Raw genomic sequence first — 21986 nt, 5'->3', positions numbered from 1 at the left:
TTATTTACTTAGAAAAACATGAAATAGCAAATAAAGTCCATGACAAGTTGAGACGGACAGACCATGGAAGTGAGGAAAAAGCTTTCAATGGCACTTTTTTCCTCTGAACAAGCTCCTTGAACAAAGGTCCTTGCCTTTCCCTTTTGCACCAGACCCCGCACACTTCGCACTGTGCATTGTTCCCGGGGCTCTGTGGCACAGGTGGAGATGGGGCGTGTGATCGGGTAGCACGCAGGCTCTGTGCTGGGCTCTGCTGGTCTGGTCTGGTTCCTGGACTGGCGTTCACTGAGGTCAGCTGGCATTCTGGGGTGCCAGGTTCGTTCCTGCTGCTTGAGTCCATGGTCCTGGTTTTTTGTCTCAGTTCAAATTTCACCAGGACTGCAGGCTCTGCGTCCCAATCTCTGGCCGGTCCGAGTCTCCCAGCCCTCTACCACTGCTCAGCAGGCTGTGCAGAATGTTCCAGACCTCCTGATGACCAGGCTGAGGCTTCCTTTAGCACCGACTTTTTGCCTAGGCACCGCCCTCTCCCAAACCTGCACGGTGGCTCTGGCGCCACAGTGGCCACACTGACAACCCCAAGAATCGCGGTTGTCAATCCTGGCTACATGAGACTCACCGGCAGCTGCCTGTTTTTCCCTGATGATGATATTGATGTCCAGGCTCCATTGCAGACTAGCCAAAGGCAGCAGAATTAGGAACAACTGCACTAGAGTATCAAGCCCCCCAAAGCTATGTCTGGGGAAGAGGGCGTGGCCTTTACTCGTCCCCCTGGGTCCACAAGCCCCTGTCGACCCACAAACATGAGAAGCACGGGGACTAGAGCTCTAATACGCTATCTCCGTGTCCCTGCTTCCTTTCCTCACTCAGCTGTGATAGTGGGCGGGATGCGTCTTCCCTCTTCATTCAGGCAGAGACATGCCCTAAATTATATCCTGAATTCCGTCCATCCCCAGGTAGCCAAACCAAATTAGCATTCCCGGCGCCATCACATGACCCGATGTGGAGGCCACAGGCCTAGAGGCTGCACCAAAGCTTTGGGCATGAACGGCCCTGCCTTGTTTTAACAAACAAGGAGAGATGGAAAGAGACCCCAAGTCTAAGTTTTGAGAACTTGAGTGCGTAACGGTTTGGAGCAGGACAAGCCTCTAAAGATCGTGGAAAGGTGCAGGTGGACCACATCATCACCAGCTTCCCTGATCCACGTCTTTAAGACGATGATGGTGGTAAACACCCCTGAGTGCACATCTGCTTCTGTACAGCCGGCACAGGGGAGGCAGCCTGGCAGAGCAGTCAAGAGCCGCATCCCGGCTCTGCCAGTGATGGAGTGTGATCTCGACAACGTTATCTTTTTGTGCCTCATTCTGCCATCCCTGCCAGGTGAGTGCTGCCGTGGGTACTGACCCCGCCGGCTTCACGGGACTGTCAAATGCACTGACACGTGCAAGGCCGTCAGAAGAGGCACACAGTAAGGACCGCGGCAGTGTGTGTTAAATAAACAAAAATGAATACACATTTGGCAGCATTTCTTTCCTCTAAGCACCAAAATACAAAGCGAATAAAAAGTACAGCGGAGTTTCTGTGCTGCAGAACGTATCTAAGTGATTTACCATTCTAGCATAGAAAGTACAAAACAAACAAACAAAAAAAGAGCTATGAGTCAAATGTCAAGAAACACATGTGAATAATGGGAACACCTATGATTTTAACAATTATGTGTCAACATCTGATGAAAACAGACATTGGGTGGGCGTTAGGTAGAAGCACAAGTGGGGTTAGTGACATGAAGCTCTTGTCTACCTGGTTACGAGGCCTTTCTCTTCAAACATTAAGCAAACATGTTACTTTAGCTTCTCTTCTAACAGAAGGAAAATCACCTTTACGTTGATCTACGTTCACAGAATGGTGAAATTAAGTTTACTGATATCCTAAATGTTCTCTTATGAATGTTTCCTACCCCCACAGAATCCGAATTTTTTCTATGATACAACTGGGAAAACGTGGCCATCTTTGGCGACGAGTTAATTTTCTAAAACTTAGAGTGTCTGAAAAAAGTAAACAAAAATAAAATTTGGCGTAAACATATGTGAAGAGATAGGAAAATGTACTTTCACAATTACGATCACCTTCTGGAGACCCTTAACCTTACGGCTCTGCCTTTACACTTGCTTTTTACGTGAGATGTGGACTGGCAGCCCCTCCAATGACTCTGTTAGGAAGTTTACTTTCTGTACATGGCCCTTCAAAAGCATGCTGAGTGGACCCATGCTCCCTCAAGGTGAGGAGAGACAGAAGGAAGTATTGGAAAGAAAGCCTGGTGCTTAAAATGACAATATAAACAGTGCTCTCTGGCTTCTGTACAGGAATTTAGAAACTCAAAACTAACATTAGGCTGGACATGTGGGCTTCCTCAAACAGTGGGTGCTGTGGGAATGACTGTCAACGTGCCGTCTCCTTCACTCACAGAGAGTGAATTCTGTGTTTCCATTCTTTTAAATATACCTGTCTACTGGGATCTAGGACAGTTCATCAGAACTTGGGAATTTTTTACCCCAGGAAAAACTGAATCAGTCCATACGATTCAACAAACACGGTTCCCTAACACCATCCCACTTTAACAGTCACCACTCAGTTGCTAGTGCTCTGAGAACTCAAGCCCTAACAGGAGATTTTGAAATTCCACGTCAGCCTGGGCCCTTTCAAAATTTCACTCTGACCTCCATTTCAGACTTCTGATTCATTTTACCTGTTTGTTTTGTAGTTTTCCAAATAGGGAATGCATCTGTATAGTCTGGACTATTATTTCACTTCCGTCTCAGAAATTCTGTGAAGATGCTGTAAAGAATGTTTTTGAAAGTCTGTGTTAGTGGTATATTTAATTTTGGTTTTAAAATAAAATATGAAATCCATTAGTGGAACTCAATAAACGGTGACTATACTCTTTTCCAAAATGCTTTGCAGTAGGGATGATGGGAAGATATTTGGGCTTTCTACTGTACAAAATGTTTTTGGTAGAAGGGTATTGTCATTGCTGTCAACTGCTTTCCAAAACATTTACTCAGCATCTACTTCTCTGACCCAATTCGTGAAAAAGATCCTTGCTAGGACTCCGAGAACTACAGCTTCCTGCAGGGAAATTTATCACAGGGAAACACTCGCGTCCAAATCACAGTGACTTGGTGAACAAGCATCTTCTGCCATCTCTAGTATCCCAAAAAGCCCATATAATTCAAAAAAGGCAAGCCAAACTATTGTTAATTCAATGCTGAACAACCTTTACGCCAAATAATGTGTACTGTTCATCTAAACGCATCTAAAACTGCAACCAACTTTTCAGTGCACCAAACATCACAGTTGTGTTCTTATTTGTTTGGGAAAATACTCACCAGATGAATATGTATCACGCTGTTTTATTTACCTAAAGGACCAACTTTCTCTGTTTTCTATAGAGATTATAGCCGCACTTTTGCTTGTTTAATTCAACAAATATTTGTCAGATCCGCAGGGGATATGCTGGTTGAGACTGCCAGACCTCTTCCTAGGGAGGAGCGCCCAGTGCCTCCATCTGGACCTGGCAACGCTTCCCTGCATTCCTGTCCATCGTCTGCATGGCTCTCGCCCACCCCATCACAGGCTCACATCATTGTATCACAATTTGCTGTTCACACGAACTCTTCCAGGGACATGCATGTGATAAAAATAGAACCAGCAGGAGTCTTTTTCTAAGTTTGAGAGCTGGGCAGTGAAAGAAGAACTTGCCCACTGATACTCTAAGAGGCTGTGAGGCTGCCAGCAGCCTCCTGGGGATGTCCTGACTGCAGAATGAAACCAAGACCAGAACAACAGACAGGAAATGGCACAATGGTGGCCTTCTAGCATCCGCTGCATGCGTGATCCAGCCATATCTACAGTTAGTCCTGCCTCTAAACCTCCCGATTACTTGAACCAGCCATTTTCTTCTTGCTTAAGCCAATTAGGTATCTGAAACATACCAACTAAACATTCCCAACTCTCACAAACATTCACTATGCTTTAGCCACCTTCTAGATGCTGGCAAAAACCAAGTACAAGACAGTCCCTGTTGCAAACCAACTCTGAACATAGCAAGGAGAGGCAACCACATTTCTATGCAAAGTAAAAGGTGACAAATGTTACTGCAATGCCTCATGAAGGGTAACAAAGAGGAGGGTATGGTTAATATTGACAGAAGGTGCTTAAATTTCATCCAAAAAGATATATTGAGGCAGTAGAATTTGTTTACGCCTTGAAGCATAATGAGGACTTCACAGAATAGAAAAATGTGAAAGTACATTCCAGCAAGAAAAAACAGTGAATTAAAAATGGAACAGTTTATCTCAAGATTTAAAAAAAATTTTTCTAGTGCTTGGTCCAGTCCTTGTCATGTACTAGACACTAAAGTTTATTCAAAGAGTGACAAATGCATGGAGATAACTGACTGGATATATGATTTATCTGGAGTGAGGACCTTGGTCAATGACACGGCCCCCTTTTTATAACATTGTTCCTAATGGAAATTATGTTCTCTATACAATGACCTACTTTCTGACACAGCTTCCAGGAAAAGGACTGATTAAAAAAAAAAGTGACTGCTTTCACTGATAAATGCAGAAAGGGTAGCTTTAATGAATTGCTGAACTTGTTTGTTTTTTTCTTTTCCAGATGCAAACAAGTTTCCTATCTTATCAATAAACAAATTCATACATCACATTTCATAAAGTTTTACCACTTTTTAGTAAAATTGTAAACACCTAAATATGAGGACCAATTACACATTATGACCAAAGAAAGAAGTGAAGGAATAACAAGGTTCTGAGGCTCATGATGGCCAAACAGCACCATGCTGGGCACATAACACGAACTTACAGTCTCGTGAGGTCATTTCTGAACCAGGGTAGGGGAGGAAGGTCTGTGTACAGGCTCTGAAATGAGGGAGACCTGGGCTGACCATCTCCCCTCTGTGTGGATGTGGAAAAGTCATTTTAACCCTAATTTCTCATCTGCTGTAAATCCCCACCTATCATCACTGTTGTAAAAGTCACAGGGAGACAACGGGTGCAAAGACTGGTACGGAATGGGCGGTCAATCGGCGGAATCATTGTTAATACTGTGATTCCAGTCAATAGGAGTGCATGCAGACACAAAGCAGATCCAAATTCTCGTTTTCTCCCTTTGAAATGAGGTGAATAGATAACTGGTGATTTAGCAATTTAGAGTTTTTCTTTTGAAAAAGCATCAGTCAGTAATAATTAGATCCTGTACTCCAAACTAAAACAGAGCAGCATGTTGCTGCATTTGAGGAGGCAAAGGCACCAAAGCTGACATTCCATTTATCACTCAGCGATACCCTTTTTTTTTTTGACACTGACGCTGTTTCCCCAGTAATCCCTTCCACTGGAAAATAATTATCTGAAATATAATAAGAAGGACTATTTCCAACCATCTGTAGCAATTGTGGACCACAAGTGGCCAGGTCAAGGGCATAGCTGTTCTGCAACAAAGAAAACAGGGCAGAGGACATAGATTTTCTTCTATTAGGCTTTTAGAAATATTTAGGACTGCGGTAGTGCATCGGTACTCCAGTCCCACCGTCACCCCGAACACCAGCGCCTGGCTACTGAAGATCTGAGCCCTTTTTGCATAAAAGATACTTTTTCAGTATGAACATTTTGAAAGCTTATCTGCTCTACCTCACGCTCTTGCAGAATATCGATCGCAAGCCCACAATTAAGTACTTCTAATGCAATAAGAGAAACGTTCAGAAAATCTTTCCATCTTGATTTCTCAGTTCAATGTATATCATATTCGGAACCTCTCACATATTAAGTAAAAATAAAGCTTATAAATAAAGATTATGGTTTTTTCAGTGTTTCTCTTTAATAGAAGTAGCCTGATACTTAGCTTCTATGCCATGTTCAGAGCAATAGATTATTGTACAGCCTTAGATGTACCCAATCACAAGCAAATTACACTTCTTAAGGATGCCTATTTGAACTGTTTTCAGATGTTGTCTGAGTCTTTTGTTATATATACACATTTAGATGTATATGTACACATAACAGAAATGTAAATGACATGTGTAACTCATAGACTTTTTGAAAAAATTACTCTTCCATTTAGAAAAGATTCACCCGTTTTTCTGTCAAGCGGTCAGTCCTTCCAGCGTATTTCAAGCAGAGAGAAAGCAGATGCAATAGAAAATGCACTTCTATTAGTGAGAAGCGTTTCGTTTGCAAGATTTAGAATGTTAGTTCTAACTCACTTAAGAAAACAAATAGAAAAGGGTCAGTGCGAGGTGGGAGTGAGCCCGGGACAGTCAGAGCTGCCTCCCGGGCTCAGGAAATGCCATTGCACCTACTGACCAGCTTCTCTCTTCCTCAGCCCCGATTCCCTGTGGGCTGTCTTTATTCTCCAGCTGGCCCCTCCACGTGGCCGCCTGCCCTTGGTCCTTGGAGACAGCGACCCAGGGGAAAGGATGTGGCCTCTTTTTCAGGGGGTTCACATGGGATGTTCTATTCCAGGATGGCAGGAGTGCCTTTCTCAGAATTCTGTGACCATCTACTCAAAACAAGGGGCTGCTTCCACCAGGCAGAGAGCATGGTGACCAGAGGAACTACCTCAGTGCCCATGTAGAAGGGGCACTGCTGTGTGCTCCAACAGTGTGGCCAGAGATTAAAGCTGGCGCCTGTCATCTTTAATGTTCCTCAGGCTCATCATGTGAGATTCTGGAAGGCGGGGACAGGGATGATGGGTCAGCAAACAGAGGGAGGGGGAGGGTGTTGTTGGGCAAGGTGGCAGGTTGCACAGGGGTGTTCTCAGGTGTTACGATGCCAAGACTGGAAAACAAAACGCCACCATGTGAACAGGAGACTGGGACGAGAGATTACACCCGGAGATTTGGAGATAAGACTCAGTCCTTGGGGGTAGAGGCGTGGCAAGCATCCCTCACCCTGTATCCTTCTCCCTCTTTATGAGAATACCTGATGAAATCTGTTGGGAGGAAGATGGAGACAGGGAAATACTTGGGCACTTAGTTTCTGTGCCAAGTGCTCTGGTGGGTGTCCCCAGGGCTAAGGGTTTCCCACTCCCTAGCTCCGCGTGCACACCCAGAGCACCTGCGTGTGGCCTCGTCCTAGCACATGATTATGACTCGGTCATTACATATCGGATGTCTCCCCGCCCCCCTGGACTGCTGAAGAGGAACTGAATTCTAGTCACCTTTGTCTGCCCTGTACCAGTACTGTGTTGGTTATACAATGGATGCTTAATAGATGGCTAACAAACCAGTTCAAAACTAAGTTAGCTAAGGAAAATAGAGAAGTAAAAAACACATAGATGAATTACTGAAAAATGTCCTTAAAGGGTAATTCAATTATAACATACTCACAACAGAAGAGTAATTTACTTACACCCAACAATCAAAACAAATATTTATCAATCATACACTATGCACCAAGTATTGTGCACAGCACTGAGATTACAAAGACAAACGTGAATGAATCTGATATTCTTCTTTCCTGAACTTTCTGATTAGCTGCATGTAAATATGATACAGGGTAGAAGAAAAAAAAGGAATTTTTTCTTTTTATAGAGAGAGTTTAAAATGTTAAGAATTAAATTATGGAGTTTTGTGAATATGAGATTTAAATTTAGTGGGATTTCACTCACCGGCAGGTGTGGTACTAACAGCTGGTCTCACTTTTCCTTTAAGCAAAAAATCCCAAAGTCGTGGTGCTCCTCCTGGCTGCCCCAGTGACAAATTTTCCATCTGTCTTCTGAATTGAGCTGATGACAGTGCCCAAATGCAGGAAACAGTTGCTCTGCCAACACCACCCCAGATTCTGGCTCTATGGATATTGTCTCTCCTTTAATTTTTGATGCCACCACATCACTTTAAACCAGATCACCCTAGGAGTTAGATCAGGGCTTCGCACACTTTAACATACATAGCAATTCCTAGGGATTCTGTTAAAATGCAGGCTCTGCTTCAGGAGACCGGACATGAGGCCTGGGATTCTTCCCTCCTAATAAATTTCTTGCAAGATGCTCTCATGAGAAGACCACTCTCTACCACAGATTCAGAAGGCAGTGGAAGGGTTAAAGAATGAAGAGCTTATCCTTCTGTATTTCATGGAGATAAACTTCACCTTCCCTTCACTAAATTCTAACGGCAGTAAAGAATTCATAGAGCACTGTAGTTGTGCTAGGCTTAGGCATTACCGTGAATGCAGGATCGAACTGAGAAGTCTATATATGAGAATAAAAAACAAAATCTCTTCCTTAGTCATCACATCCAGGGTTCTTGCTTACAGAAGAGTGTTGTGGGCCAGAACCCAGGTTACTGGCATCCCAAACGGGAGAGAAGGAAAAAGTCCAAGGTAAAGGCCATTTGGGGAGCTCTCACTCCTCTCATGCTGAAGGTAGAGACACTTGGATTTTTCAGATTCTCCCCTATTGCTTCAATTGAGGGTAAATCTGTCCTTAAACAAGGGGACTTGGAGAACCTTCAACCAATAAAGCATGCAATTCCTCCTGGCTTGGTTGTTAGGATTGGACGGGAAAAACATTGTTTAGAGAGAGAGAATTGTCAGAGTCCTCTGAATCTGAGTGGGAATGTCAGCCGACTTGGCCGCCATTTAAAGCTGCTTCTCGCGTCTATCCGGAGCGTGTGGGGCCACAAGATGCAACAGAGGCTGGTCTGCTGAGGGCCCACTAATCGGCATGAAGTGGCATGAGCTTTATGGCGCCAACTGGGATTTTACTATCGCACTTTGCAGATAAGTCACCTGGGAAGCTCAGAGAGGTTATACAATCCGCCTAGGGTCACACTGCCTAACGCGGGTTGAAGGATGTGGACGCTGCCCGAAGCCTTTCCAATAGTGCTTAGGGAAAAAGCTGTGGGCCATTCGGTCCCAGTCTAGCTCCTGCACCCCGCCCTGAGGTACCGCTGGACCGCCCCGACGGTGAGGAAGAGAGGGCCCACATCCGGGAAAGTGACCCCAAGAGGGTCAAGCACTTCCGGTGCGCAACAATGAGGGTTGTTCAGGGTCAGCGACTCGAGGTGAGGGCAGGCCCGCAGGTGGCGCAAAGGGACCAAATTGCATTCCTAGGTATCCGCAGACAGCATGACTCGAGACGAGAAAGTTTTATCCCTTACCGGCGATAGGGAACACCAGGGTCAAGCGGCAGAGCGCGCGCCGGCACGTTGAGTCCAGCATTTTAAACTGAGAAGGCGGGGCCCAGCAGACGCCCGCGTCGGCGTGATGACGTCACAGGGCCGCGCGAGTAGTCCGTCTTCAGCCCCTTCCGCGGAACATTCCTGGGCGGGCGCAAGGCGATCGTGGTCCGGCCCTGATAGGCGGGGCCGCCGTTGAGTGACGGCCCGGCCCCACCTTCCGGTTAAGGAGTTGGAGAGGGCTGTTCGACATGGAAGTGCCTCAGGCCGGCATTGGTAGGGCGGAACGCAGCGGGGGCGGGGGGCGGGGGGAGGGTTTCAGCACCAGGAGGCGGCTCCCGGGAGAGCGGGTGCAAGTAGGCTTCGCCGGGGCTGTAGTGGCTGCTGTCCTTGCCCCGCAGCCGCCAGACCGCGGTGGGGAGGGCGGGGTAAAGACTCTGGGCCTGCGCGCCCTGGGCCGGCCGCCTGGAGACTGAGCTCACTTCACCGTCTCTCCCCTCCCTTCTGCAGTAATTAAATCAAAACCGAGGCTTGGCTGCAGTGGCTGAGCCTCCTTCCGCTACAGGGCCCGGCTCTGTGCGTCAGAGCAACAGTCTTAGGTTCCTAAATTCGAGGCCCAGGCCAAGTGCCCCATCTAAAGGTCCGGGAATCAGGGTCCTGGGGCCGCGGAGGAAGGCCTGAGGGCTGCCAAGTGAGCAGCGTGGTGGGGATTGGGGGACTATTTTATACACGTGGTGTAATCATGCCCGCTCCGGGTTCGGAAATATAATTTTATAGTTAGGTTTGTTACAAGTATCAGGCTTTGCAGATGACATTGCTTTGAGCCTTCAGTTGCCCTTGCCAGTCATGCATGACCTCAGTTTGTCTTGAAGCTTGGCTATGAAATACATTGCATTGCTGAATAATTGAGTGTTGCATTATGAAATAATTGTGAGCATCCGTTTAAAAATAAAACGGATGCTCACAATGGAAAAGAGTGAAGAGCAGAGATACTGTTTTAAATTGACTGGTACACTTGTAAAGGGCAGGATGGGTGGTACATTTGGAATTTGCTGCAGTCTCTAATGATTTTACCTTTCCACAATACCCCACCCCTCAAATTTCCAAAGGTCAAGAAAAAACATTAAACGCCTTGCCGGTTGGAATTTATAAATTTGTTTTTTACCAAGTAATTAAAAAATAGATTGCGTAACCCATGTACTGAACAAATAATAGACTATTGTAAAAAATTTTTTTAATTAGTGTAATTATATTTGTTCAAGGTGAGGGGGGAAGAAAATGTTTCCTTGAAAGTTTGAGGTGTTTAGAGTTTAATAGAAAGTACTGTGCTTAGAACAGATGAATTATATATATATATAATATATATATATATATATATTTTTTTTTTTTTTTAAAGCCCTGGAACGACTACAAACCACACCAACTTAAAGCATTTTTGGTTTTTGTGTCGCCAGTTTCGCTGCTAGAATGAAGCACATCAACTTGTCCTTTGCAGCCTGTGGGTTTCTGGGCATTTACCACTTGGGGGCAGCATCTGCACTTCGCAGACACGGAAAAAAGCTCCTGAAGGATGTCAAGGCCTTTGCGGGAGCTTCTGCAGGATCCTTGGTTGCTTCCGTCCTGCTAACAGCGCCAGAAAAAATAGAGGTAATTAAATAATAACTAGGCTCTGTTCCTCATCAAGAAATTAAGACTGAACAACAAAGATGATTGTTAACTATACTGTTAACTACAGAAAAATAATCATCTGCCTGGGAAACAGAAAAAGTTAAGACTTCTTTTAAAATATAATCACTGGGGATCTGTGTTCTGCATTTGGAAAAGATTGTTTGGGTGACAATAAGACAAGGAAGTAAATGCCTTATTTTACTCTTGAATTGTTTATTTAGTCTTAAGATTCCAGCTTCGTTTCTTTCAAGCAAAGGATATTTCTCCCTTATCTGATCATGAGAAGAGCACAGGGCCTGTTCTCAAGGCCTTGAACAGGGGCTGATAACCTGCTCAGTCCTGTTTACAGACAGGCCTGTAAGCTAAAATGTGGGCCTGAAATTTCTTTTGAGTGGAATGATATTGGAAATTAGGTTGTTTTTCATTCTCACAGAAAGAAGAAGCCCCAAATTCCAAGTTTATCTAGAAGTAATAAAAATAAGCCTTCATTAAGTGTTTCGTTTAGTGCAAACTATGTTTTTAAAATCTGTTTTCTGCTTTTAGACAGCCATCACGCTTTGACTGTGGGCACTGGCTTCTGCAGGTGGAGGATATTATACCTGTTAATTACTTACGTACTCTAGTGGCTTGGAACAGTCATCAAATAATGATTAACACTTTCATGCCCAAGAGTGAATTTAAGTCACATTTAAATTTTCAAAGTGACAACATTTTAAACGCCAAAAATCTTGTTTTCAGCTCTATGGTGAGCTGCTTATGGAAGACAAATGGGGTTTGAGGCCAGTTATTCAGAAATTGACATCTCTTTTTTTTCCAGTCGTTATACAGTTGCTTAATAGGAAACTAGAAAAGTGATGAAAACCTTTAGTGATTGTATGGGATGAGAACGTGAAGTCAGGGAAAGCATAAATAAAGTGTGAAAACTCCTCCCAAATGGGCAGAGTCGTGTGTTCTTGTTATCAAACTCAGGTTCAGCTGCTCGTTGCTCAAGAATCCATATGGAGAGACAAGTGTTGGGTAAAAGGAAAAACAGCTTTACTGAGGAAGCCGGCAATCCTGGGGAAAAGGTGGATTTATGTCCTAAAGAACCAACTCTCCACTGCCGATCAGGGGCAAGAGCTTTTAAAGAAGAATTTCAGGGGTGTGTAGGTGGAGGGAGGGGCCACGTGCAGAACAGCACACTCAACAGAATCATCCTGAGGTTAGGCGTGCGGTAGTCTGATCAGCGTCATCTTGGCTGTTTTAAGTGCAGCTGATCTTCAGTTCTAGGGTCGGTTTGTTCCCATTTCCTCGAGGCCAGTTCTTGGAACTGTGTAAGATGGAGCAGCTTATGTTGTGGCTACAGTCTGGTCATCATGCAGGTAACATCTTCCACCTGGTGAGGGTTCCAGTATCTGCAAAACAGCTCAAAGGACATGGCTCAGAATATGATCTGTGGCTCTTGAGGTCTGTAACTTCAGTCAAGAACTCTAGATCCTTGACTTTGCTCAATGGCTAAACTATTATTTTGACCTATTTGACTGCTTTTCTTTGCTTCTGCATTTTTTCCATTTCTATGATTAGATTTATTCTTTGGCTAAACTTTTTCTACAGACGAAAGGCAGGTGGAAGACGTTTGGCAGGGGGCATGTCTGTCCTGGGAAGGCCCATTGGGTCCTGCTCCCTTACACCATCAGCTGTGAGCTGGTTCCTTCACATTTCTTCCTTTCCTTTCTGAAGCAGGGCTACTCAGGGGCTGTTTCCGCCTGTTTAGTGTAGGCTAGCCTTCAGATTGGGAGCAAACCCTGGGCTTTGGAGTTAAGTAGATTTGGTTTCCAATCCTTAGCAGATTTAGAAATGTGTGATTTAGAATTAATGTGTTTTGGAAATACTGTGATAACACAGCTGCTTAAGTGAAATTCTGTGATGTTCAGACCTTGCATCCTTTACCTGAACTTGAGGCTTGGAATCAGTCAGATTACCTGTTCTTACTTATACTTTAAATAAACTGGAGACCCTGTCATATCGTCTCATTGTTGGTAAAACCTACGGGTGAGTCTTTATCGGGTGCTCACCTTAGAAGGTCAGAAATGATTCTCTGTATTTACCTAGGGCATCGTCCTTCCTACTTTTCCAAAGTAAGCTTTCGGCCATTTGCCTTGCGGTTAGTTTATTTCTTTTCCTTTTAGCATTTGAAATCTACCCCTTGTAGGACTGCTTTGAGTTTTGTTTTTAGCACTGTCTTCTACCTACTCAAGTCCCTGTTAGCTCAGTTCTCCCGGGTGGTGTAAGTTCCTCGAGCTTGGTGGTGTTGTGACAAATATGTGAGTAATTAATCTAGTTCCGAACTTGTGCATGTATAATTAAGAGGAGCACCTGACGCCGGGTGTATTTTAGGTGTAGGCAGATTTCGACGTTGATGTGTTAGAAATTCTGCACTGCAGCCTTTCCTCAGCCCTCATAATTTGCAAGGCATGGCATTAGATTCAGCAGGGAACTAACTCAAAGATGAGTAAGTGCGTTCCTTCATGAGTTTCCAGTCTTGTCAGGGGTGTGTGTGTGTGTAACTAAAGTTAAGACAAGAAATAAGCAGAGTGCGCAGTCTGGCTCAGTAGAAAGAGCACACATGGGGGGCCACCCCCGTTTCTCCCCCGGAAGTCTGCAGCAGCTGCATGCCAGGCAGGCCTGCGTCCCCTCCTGCTGCCCACAGTCCGCCCACCTCTGCACTTACAGTGATTTTTACCCAAACAGAAATCGGGATATCTCATTCCCCTACCTCCCCCTAACACACCCCGGTGTAGGGGGCGCTCCCTTGGCCTCAGGACAGGCTGCAGGTTTCTTACAAGGTGACGTGTACTGTGGCCGTGTCGTGGCTCACTGAGCTTGCGTTTCCAGTCTGGACTCTGTCTGCGCTATTGTCACTTTCCTGCCTGCTTGTCTTCCTCTTCCTCCTCCATCTCCTGTCCAACACCTGTCCGTACGTTAGGTCTCAGCCTAGATGTCCAGTTGCAGGGAAGTGAAGTTGAGGCTGGCGCCCACTGTATTTGTTCCCTGTTGCTATGGCAACAAGTGGCCATAAACCTAAGAGCCTTAAGACATCACACATTGATTTTCTAATGGTCCCAGAGGCCAGAAGTCTGAAAAGGTCTCACTGGCTAAAATCAGAGTGTCTGCAGGGCGTGATCCCTCTGGGCAGGAGGCTCAGTTTCCTTGCCCTTTCCAGCTTCTACAGGCTACCTGCACTCCCCAGCTCCTGGCCCCTTCCTGCATCCTTGAAGTCATAAGGAGAGCACCCTCACCTCTCTCTCTCTCACTGTGACACTCCTGCCTCCCTCTTTCACCTGCAGGAACCTTTTGATTACACTGGACTCACCCAGAAAATCCAGGGTCAAGTCCTTATCTTAGAACCCTTAACGTAATCATCTGGCAGCCCCCTTGGCTGTGTACGGGAACATACTCCCAGGTTCCAGGGACTAGAATGTGGGCATCGTTGGGGCAGGGAGGGGCTTGAATCTGCCCCCCACACGGGTGTTTCCTAACATTCTGTCACCTACTCATGGAGGGACTCCTGAATCTCAGGAGGGCAGGGCTCTGTGGAGCTCATTCTCTGCCGAATCCCAGTGCTGTCCCAATACCTGGTGCCCCGCAGACTGCTGGCTGGACAGACTAATAAATGAAAGATAGGCCTGGGTTCAGATCCTGCCTCTGACACTCGTTTCCTGCGACACAGTGGGAAAGATACTTACCCCCCAAACTTCAGGTTTCTTACCTGTCGAGTGCAGTGACTGTACCCACCTTGCAGCGTGACGTGAAGATGGGCTGACAGGGGCCACATCTGTGGACCCCAGCCCTGGCTGCTGCTAGACCCCATTGGGGGACATCTGTGAAATCCCCGTGCCCGAGGCTTACCTCCAAAGACTCACATGACTCAGTACCTGCACACGACAGCCGTCGCCACTCCTGTCTCTGTTACTGGTGCTGTCCTTGATCATCAGTGCTGCGGCAGAGCTGCATTCCACGCGTCTGCACAGACCTGGGGTGGGAGAGGAGGTTAATGGTGTTGGAGAAATCTATAAAACAACATGCTCAATTAGAATTAGAGTCCAGCCTTCAAGGATTTTCCACAGGTAGACAAAGCCATTTGAGGTGGTTAAAGAAAAAAAAAAAAAAGTTGGAACTTGAGAGCACAGAGCTTGCCTGAGGCCCTGGCATGGTGGGTGAGGACCAGGTCCCATGGGGATTTGCTCACCTGTAGTGTGGGGTTGGGTTTATAGGGTCCACGTGCCTTGTGTGATTTCTGGAACTAGAATGATTTTTGGGGGGCAGAAACGTAGGGTCACTTATTGATTTTCTTTTCCAGGAATGTAACGAGTTTACTTACAAGTTTGCTGAAGAAACTCGAAGGCAGTTGCTTGGGGCAGTAACGCCTGGCTATGATTTCATGGCCCGATTGAGGTATGCACAGGCTACCGTTCCCCGCAAAGCGTGTGAAGACGGAGGATGCTCTGTATAAACTGTGGCAAGCTTAGTCAGCATCCTCTCTTCTGAAATCTTTACAAGGCGGTCAGATTAAAGGTGAATCCTGCGGTGTTCGGTCAGGCCCCTCAAGATGGCTGTCCTCTTGTTTTCTCTACATCCTCTGCTCCAACAGTCCCTGCTTCACCTGAGGGCAACTCACGTGAACGTGCCTGCCCCCTCCCCCCACCCCAGCTAGCGGTTGTTCCAGCCCTTAGGCCAGAACGGCTTCACCTGCCAGTTTATTAAAGGGAAACACCTGCCCACCTGGTGGTCGTTTACCAGAGGGGCTGGGAGCTGCTGGTTTCCCTGGTAACTGATGAGCCAAGCTGACGTCAGTTCCGCCTATAAATGGTAGCCGCCGCCTCCTCCCCCAAGTAGGAGGAAGATGGTTGCCCTGCCCCGCCTGCTGGCTGCTGCGCACAGTGGGGTATCGCACCAGGACCCTTCGTTTTGGCCGTGTAAGACCCCCGTCCAGTAAACCCCTGGTGTCCCTGTCCCTGGCTTCAGGGTCTTCCTTGGGTCACGAGTCTGGGCCAGTCCAAGGCTTGCAGGCCTGTCGGGTGCAGCCCGACATGCGGGTCACTTTTTTCTTTTTTAGGAGCGGGATGGAGTCGATTCTCCCTGCCAACGCGCACGAGCTGGCCCACAACCGCCTGCACATCTCCATCACCAACACCAAGACCAGAGAAAATGACTTAGTCTCCAGCTTCTCCTCCCGGGAGGACCTCATTAAGGTAACCCGGCCGCATTTCGCTTTGGGGGAAATGAGCAAGTGCTGATATAAATAATTGTCACAAGCGGTGAGCATCAGCACGTTCCTTAGACCCAGCCTTGCAGAGCGCACTTGGTAAGTGCTGGGAAAGTACGCGTCTGATGAACAGATCAACCAGCCTTCCTCCGAAGCCACCTCCAGACAGGCGGCTCCCAGAGGCCCCGGAGTAGCTCCGTGTTTTCTCTTGTGATGTTTAGCAGGCCCTCGCTTACCCTGTGCATAGGCTTGGGTGGCAGTAACAGTTCCTTACATTGACGTAGCAAGTGCTTTGTTCTTTATGAAAGACTTTGTGCACGTAGCATCAGGCTCAGTCCTTCCGTGGTCCTGCTGTAAACCAGCCAGGACACAGGTGATTCCTGTCCTCTACGTACCGTCAGGCTCAGTCCTTCCATGGTCCTCCTGTAAACCAGCCAGGACACAGGTGACTCCTGTCCTCTACGTAGCATCATGCTCAGTCCTTCTGTGGTCCTGCTGTAAACCAGCCAGGACACAGGTGATTCCTGTCCTCTACGTACCGTCAGGCTCAGTCCTTCCATGGTCCTCCTGTAAACCAGCCAGGACACAGGTGACTCCTGTCCTCTTGTTGCTTTTCTTGTTTTCTCTCTCTTTATTTTTTTAATGGCAGTACTGAGGATTGATTGAACCCAGGACCTCGTGCATGCTAAGCACACGCTGTTCCACTGAGCTGGACCCTGCCCCCACCCCCCGTGTTTTTTTTAAACAGAAGAAATGGATGGAAAGCTGTTACGCAACTCACCTGGGGGGGTATACTGCTTGCTAGCGGGAATCCAGGTCTCGTATCTTTTCAATCTAATGTTCCCTATCGTTTCCTTCATTTTGTTTTGATGCCTTTTGATCCAAACACACATGAAAGGTTAGTTGGTTGAGAATTTATTGTCTCTGGGAAATACTTCAGCTGATTTGCAAATAACAATGCACTTGCGAAGGTACCACATTAAATATTTGTGAACAGGAGAAGGTGCACTTCTCTTGGAAAAGCCAGGTGGTTTTTTTGTCTTCCTTTTGCGAGAATCCTAGTAAACCTCAGGTGGTGCAGAGAAGGCGTGTGTGGATAAAGCAGAAGCTGATGGACTGAGGGTGAGCGTTCAAAGTTCCCCCTGAATTAGATGATAAATGCATTGATTTTTTCACTATTGAATCTTACTATTCAAATTTCACATCTGAATGATATGATTTGAAATGCCTAATGAAATGTTGAACTGACAAGTGAAATTACTTAGTGACTTCAGAGACTAGAATATTTTCACTCGGTGTACCGATTACGCCAGTCTCTCACTTACACATTAAGGGTCGTTCTAGCTTAGGAAAAGCTATCTTCTCTAATGTCGTTACCACCTTGTGTAGACCTACAGAGGGGAGAGGGGAAGCTGGTGTTCCACGCCTGAATAGTCACAAGCTGTCAGTGCCCAGGCAGGCACGTCAGGCTAGCGGTGGGTCGGAATGCCTCTTCCGCTTTGTGAGGGAACGAGACACTGTCATCCTATCACAGAACAAGAGGGGGACTCCACCCCCAGTTATCTTAAACTAGCTTTTCATTGCGTCTGCCCAGGGCTGCTCTCCCTATGGTGGCAGAGCCCCTGCTGTTCCCCTGGGTCCCACCCGGATTTACTCATTAGTGTTCCGCATACTACGTGTTTTACTGCTTTATTGACTTGGCTTTTGTCTGCCTGCCCTGGAATGAAGGGGGCGGGCCAGGGAGTGCTCTGTTCTGTCCACTGCTGTCTTCCCAGCACCTGGCATGGTGCCAGCTCTGTCAGCAGGTGTTCAGAGAATGAATATATCGATGAACTAAGGTGTCATCTATTCAAAGAACAAAGACGGTGGATCCTTCAAGTCCAGTGACCTGGACAAAATAATGCAGCTAGTCAGTGGTGCAGCTGGGACGACAGTCCAGGTGTCTAACATGCTTCTTCATATCCCTCACCTGCCCCCACGTGGATAAAGTCATCCTCTTCTCAGTGGCTTGTATGTGGGCGTGTGGTCAGCTGAATACTGTCCCCAAAGGAGGTCCGCCCCCTAACCCCCAGGACTGTAGATACAGCATCCCCATGGCCAGAGGGGTTGTGTAGATGTGGTTTAGGTGAGGGTCTTGAGATGTGGAGCTGATCCCGGGTTATCTGCGCATACCTAAACTAAGCACATGTCTCCTTGAACGTTGATGACCCACTGTGGTTTGGGTGTGTTTCCCACGGGACCCAAATTCACACTTCACTGCAGTGTGACACACTCAACGATGTATGTCTGTATAGTTAATGTGTTTCTTTTTCCAGTATAACTGGAGTTGTTTTAAAAAATAATTTCTTATTTTCAATTTTCAACCTCTTTACGGCTTTATTTCTTCTTGGAATGTCATTATTCTGCAGAGGATAAGTTCAGAATAAATTCCATACAATTGGATGAAGGAAAGCATTGCCAATACATGGGTGACAGGGCCCTTGAGGAAACACAGCTGTCATTCAGATTTGGGTGGCATGGCCATCAGCGTGTTAAAAATGGAGACGTCTGCTGGTGCTGAGATGCAGGAGCCTCCGTGGGAGGAGGGCACTGGGGGTTCTCCCCTCTGACGGCCAGCAAGGCAGAGGGACCTCAGTCCTACAGCCAATGGAACTGAATTCTAGCAGTGCTGGGATGAGCAGAAATGCAAGTCTCCTCTAGAGCCCTCTGCGAACACCTGGATTTTTCTCCCCGAGTGAGACCCATCCTGGACCCTTACCTCCAGGTCCCTGGGTCACACACTGGTGTTTTTAAGCCTCTTAGTTGTAACTTCTTATAGCAGCAATAGCGAATGACTGCAGTAAGTAAACACGACTTTTTTTTTTTTTTAATTTGCTTTGTTTTGGATAATAACTATTCAGAGAATTGGTGTAATTGAGTTCACTGAACAGAAGAGAAACAGTTGACACAAATGTATAACGCCTCGTAGGGAGAATAATTGAATAATTAACGTGTAGAGAGGCTCTAACCTTGTTCAGAACTCGAGTAAGGAAGGGTGTAGGTTCCTTGACAGCAGATGGCAGCTGTGAAAATGCGTGAAACATCTGCCTGCATTCTTAGGAAGCAGGCAGTTCAAAGAGGAAGACTGGCAAAGACTACAGGAGGAAAAAGGGAAAAGCATGAAGGGAAGGTAGACTACCCCCCACCCCACTCTGGGTGCGACCTTCTCTGCTCTGACTGACAGAGGCCGTTGGAGAACGCTGTGTGAGGTAGTCGCTCAGGCCACCTGGGTCAGTGTGGGCGAGAGAAGAGAGCCCCCTGCCATGCCCCCCACCTCCTTAGCTGGCGCGTGGAGTGCTCTGAGTTCCAGAAGCCAAGAGCAAAAGCAGCCACGGTGTGTAACTGGAGTCCCCCCCCGGGGCTTTGCCTGCCGGCTCTGTCCCCTCAGGCTGGGCTTTTACCTCTACTGTCTGGAGAGTCGTGGGCAGGAGAAAGAGACTAAGATGAAAGCCAGAGGTACCAAATGTCGGGTACCTGTTGGTAGCCAGTAAAGGAACGGGAGAGAGCACTCAATACTGGTGGCTCATCTATTCTGTTAATTACTCGATTTTTTTTCTAATGCCAGGCCCTTCATTACCCACCAGCTGACTGCTGCCTCTTATTACAGATAGGTTGTCCGTGTATGTGGAAAATCCAGCTAGAAACCTGCATCTTAAAGTATGTGTCTGGTGTTATGCTGTCTTGGGTTATCTCTGGCTTTATGTGCATGCCCCAGTGTTCGTGTTTAGGCCTGTCGCTCTCCACAGTGTCCTCTGAGACTGGTGATGCCTGAGCCTCAGTTTTCTCAACTGTGAAATGGAGACACGAAGCTAATCAGTGTTACCATGGGGAGTAAATTGGAAAAGTCGTGTAAAAAGTGGGTTTGAAACACTCCAGCCCTCTAAACATGATGATTACAGCCAATATTTAGTAAACATTGATTGGATAAGATAATAAGCCATGCTCATGACTGGTTACACCCCGGTGTGAGTCTGTCATGAAATTTTAAAGTCCTAGCTTGCTTTCTGCAGGCTGCGTAGGATTTACCTTTTCTTAAACACTTTATCCTTTTACCCCTTTTCATCTTTGTTCATGAGCAACACGGCTAACCTACATCTATAAAATCTCAGGAAATGGATTATTACTGAGAGTTTTGCTGCCTTTAGGCATTTGATTTTATACCTCTTTACAATTGGCCTTTTTTTTTTTAAATGTGCCTTTGTGTTGTAATTCATACTAAAATTACTTTAATTTCACTTTTGGTGGCATGAAAAAATTAATTTCATTTGGTAGCTGCGATGATACTCAACTGTTTTCTGAGAACCTCTGTTGACCAATTATGTGGTCCAAAGATTAGTTTTATTTGGGATTGGATTTCCATAGTATTCTGCATCTTATGTCCATGGTAAGTTAACTCCCTGCTATGGTCTGAATGTTTGTGTCCACACCCTCAACCCGCCAAATTCCTGTGTTGAAATCCTAACCCGCCAACATGACAGTATTAGGAGGTGGAGTCTTTGTGGGGGGGGGGTGATGAGATCATGAGGGTGGAGGCTTCATGAATGGAATTAGCGCCCTTATAAAAGAGGCCCCAGAGAGCTCCCTCACCCCTCCCACCTTGTGAGGGCACAGAAGTGGGTTCTCAGCAGACACTGAATCTGCCAGCCCCTTGATCTTGAACGTGTGAGCTTCCAGAACTGTGAGAAATTTCTGTTATTTGCAAACCACCCGGTCCATGATATTTCATGAGTCCTGCTGTTTCATGGGGCTGCTGTCAGGTAGTAAATTGTCACTGAGAGGTGAGGATGCTGCTGAACCTAACTGTGGAAGTGGCTTTGGAACTCAGTAACGGGGCAGAGGCCCAAAGTGTTCTGAGGGACCTGCCAGATAAAGCCTGCATTGCTGTATGTAGGTGGTTCTGGGGAGGACTTGGAAAGAAACCAGTAAGCCATTGACAGAGCCTCCGTCTTCTTGGAGAAATGTGTGTGGTCAAGGCCATATTGATGAGGTCTCTGATGGAAATGAGGAGGTGTTACCAGGCAGTGGAGGCCATCCTTGTTGTAAACTGGCAAAGAATAGCAGACTTATGTTCCTGTCCCAGTGTCTTGTGGAAGGTCGAACTTGTGAGCGACGACATTGGATGTTTGAGGCAATTTCTAAGCAAAGTGTTGAAGGTGCAGCCTGGTTTCTCTTGACTGCTTATAGTAAAATACAAGAAGTCAGAAATGACTTACTTAAAGATTTGGAACATTCTCAGCCCATAACTGGAAAGCATGAGAGAGCTTGTTGAGAACACAACAGGAAAGGTGTGGCCATGTGGCCAGATACCCATCTGATAAGGAGATAAGGTTAGTCAGCCCTCTAGACTAGCCAGGACCTATTGTTCCAGACAGGGAGGAAGGCAATTCAGAGATCTTCAGGGCGGCTCCTTACGTCAGAGGCCCAGAGTGCAAGGGCCCCAGCCAGCACGGGGCCACTGCAGAGACCTCCCACTAGGGCCAGGCCCAGCAGAGCCATGAGGCTGGGGCCAACCCCCACTCCCCACATCACCCCATGACCCCAGCCTGTAGAGCAGTGATTCCAGCTCTGGGGAGCCTCTGGCAGGAGACCCAGGTACAGAGGCAAACAGTTGTCATGGGCACTTAGCCATGCCTTTATTTGTGGGCCCCTTTAGTTATTGTCCCCCGAATGTCCAAGTGTATATCCCTTGTAGATCAACTGGTTCTTTTTAAGTTCCAGATTTTACTCTGGGCTATTTTTCTTCAGAAGAAAACATGCAATCAGGAAATCCAAACAGCTTTTAATATCAGCCTTCAGCAAAGCATACTTAGGGAAGTAAATTCTTTATTTCAAAGAAAGTCCCAT

The 21986-nt window shown here is 46.6% G+C and overlaps 1 protein-coding gene and 1 long non-coding RNA gene across 26 annotated transcripts in view; one reads left to right on the top strand and one right to left on the bottom strand.

The window, feature by feature from the left end:
- Window positions 1–9308, bottom strand: part of LOC106730316 — a 482615-nt gene extending 473307 nt beyond the window's left edge. For 4 of the 7 annotated variants that reach the window (XR_004318053.1, XR_004318052.1, XR_004318050.1 and 1 more), the window contains exons 1-2: window positions 7684–9158; window positions 2744–2832 (exon numbers count right to left, since the gene is read on the bottom strand). This is a non-coding gene — a long non-coding RNA (uncharacterized LOC106730316). The other 3 variants (XR_004318051.1, XR_001366770.2, XR_004318054.1) reach the window with 3 other exon arrangements.
- Window positions 9309–9323: 15 nt separating this feature from the next.
- The window catches only part of PNPLA4 (patatin like phospholipase domain containing 4), an 84634-nt gene continuing 71971 nt past the window's right edge, over window positions 9324–21986 (top strand). For 5 of the 19 annotated variants that reach the window (XR_004318048.1, XR_004318047.1, XR_004318049.1 and 2 more), the window contains exons 1-4: window positions 9328–9466; window positions 10645–10837; window positions 15198–15292; window positions 15954–16089. Coding sequence is in view for 14 of the 19 variants with exons in the window: in XM_032475324.1 (XP_032331215.1) it covers window positions 10658–10837; window positions 15198–15292; window positions 15954–16089 (411 nt within the window). In the remaining 5 variants the exon portion in view is untranslated. Of the gene's footprint in view, window positions 9467–10644; window positions 10838–15197; window positions 15293–15953; window positions 16090–21986 lie in introns of all 19 variants that reach the window. The other 14 variants (XM_032475330.1, XM_032475333.1, XM_032475331.1 and 11 more) reach the window with 4 other exon arrangements.

Source organism: Camelus ferus, chromosome X (assembly GCF_009834535.1).
Source record: "Camelus ferus isolate YT-003-E chromosome X, BCGSAC_Cfer_1.0, whole genome shotgun sequence".
Taxonomy (NCBI): Eukaryota; Metazoa; Chordata; class Mammalia; order Artiodactyla; family Camelidae; genus Camelus; species Camelus ferus.
Note: the sequence above shows the minus strand (reverse complement) of the source record. Positions and strands in the feature narration are given on the sequence as shown.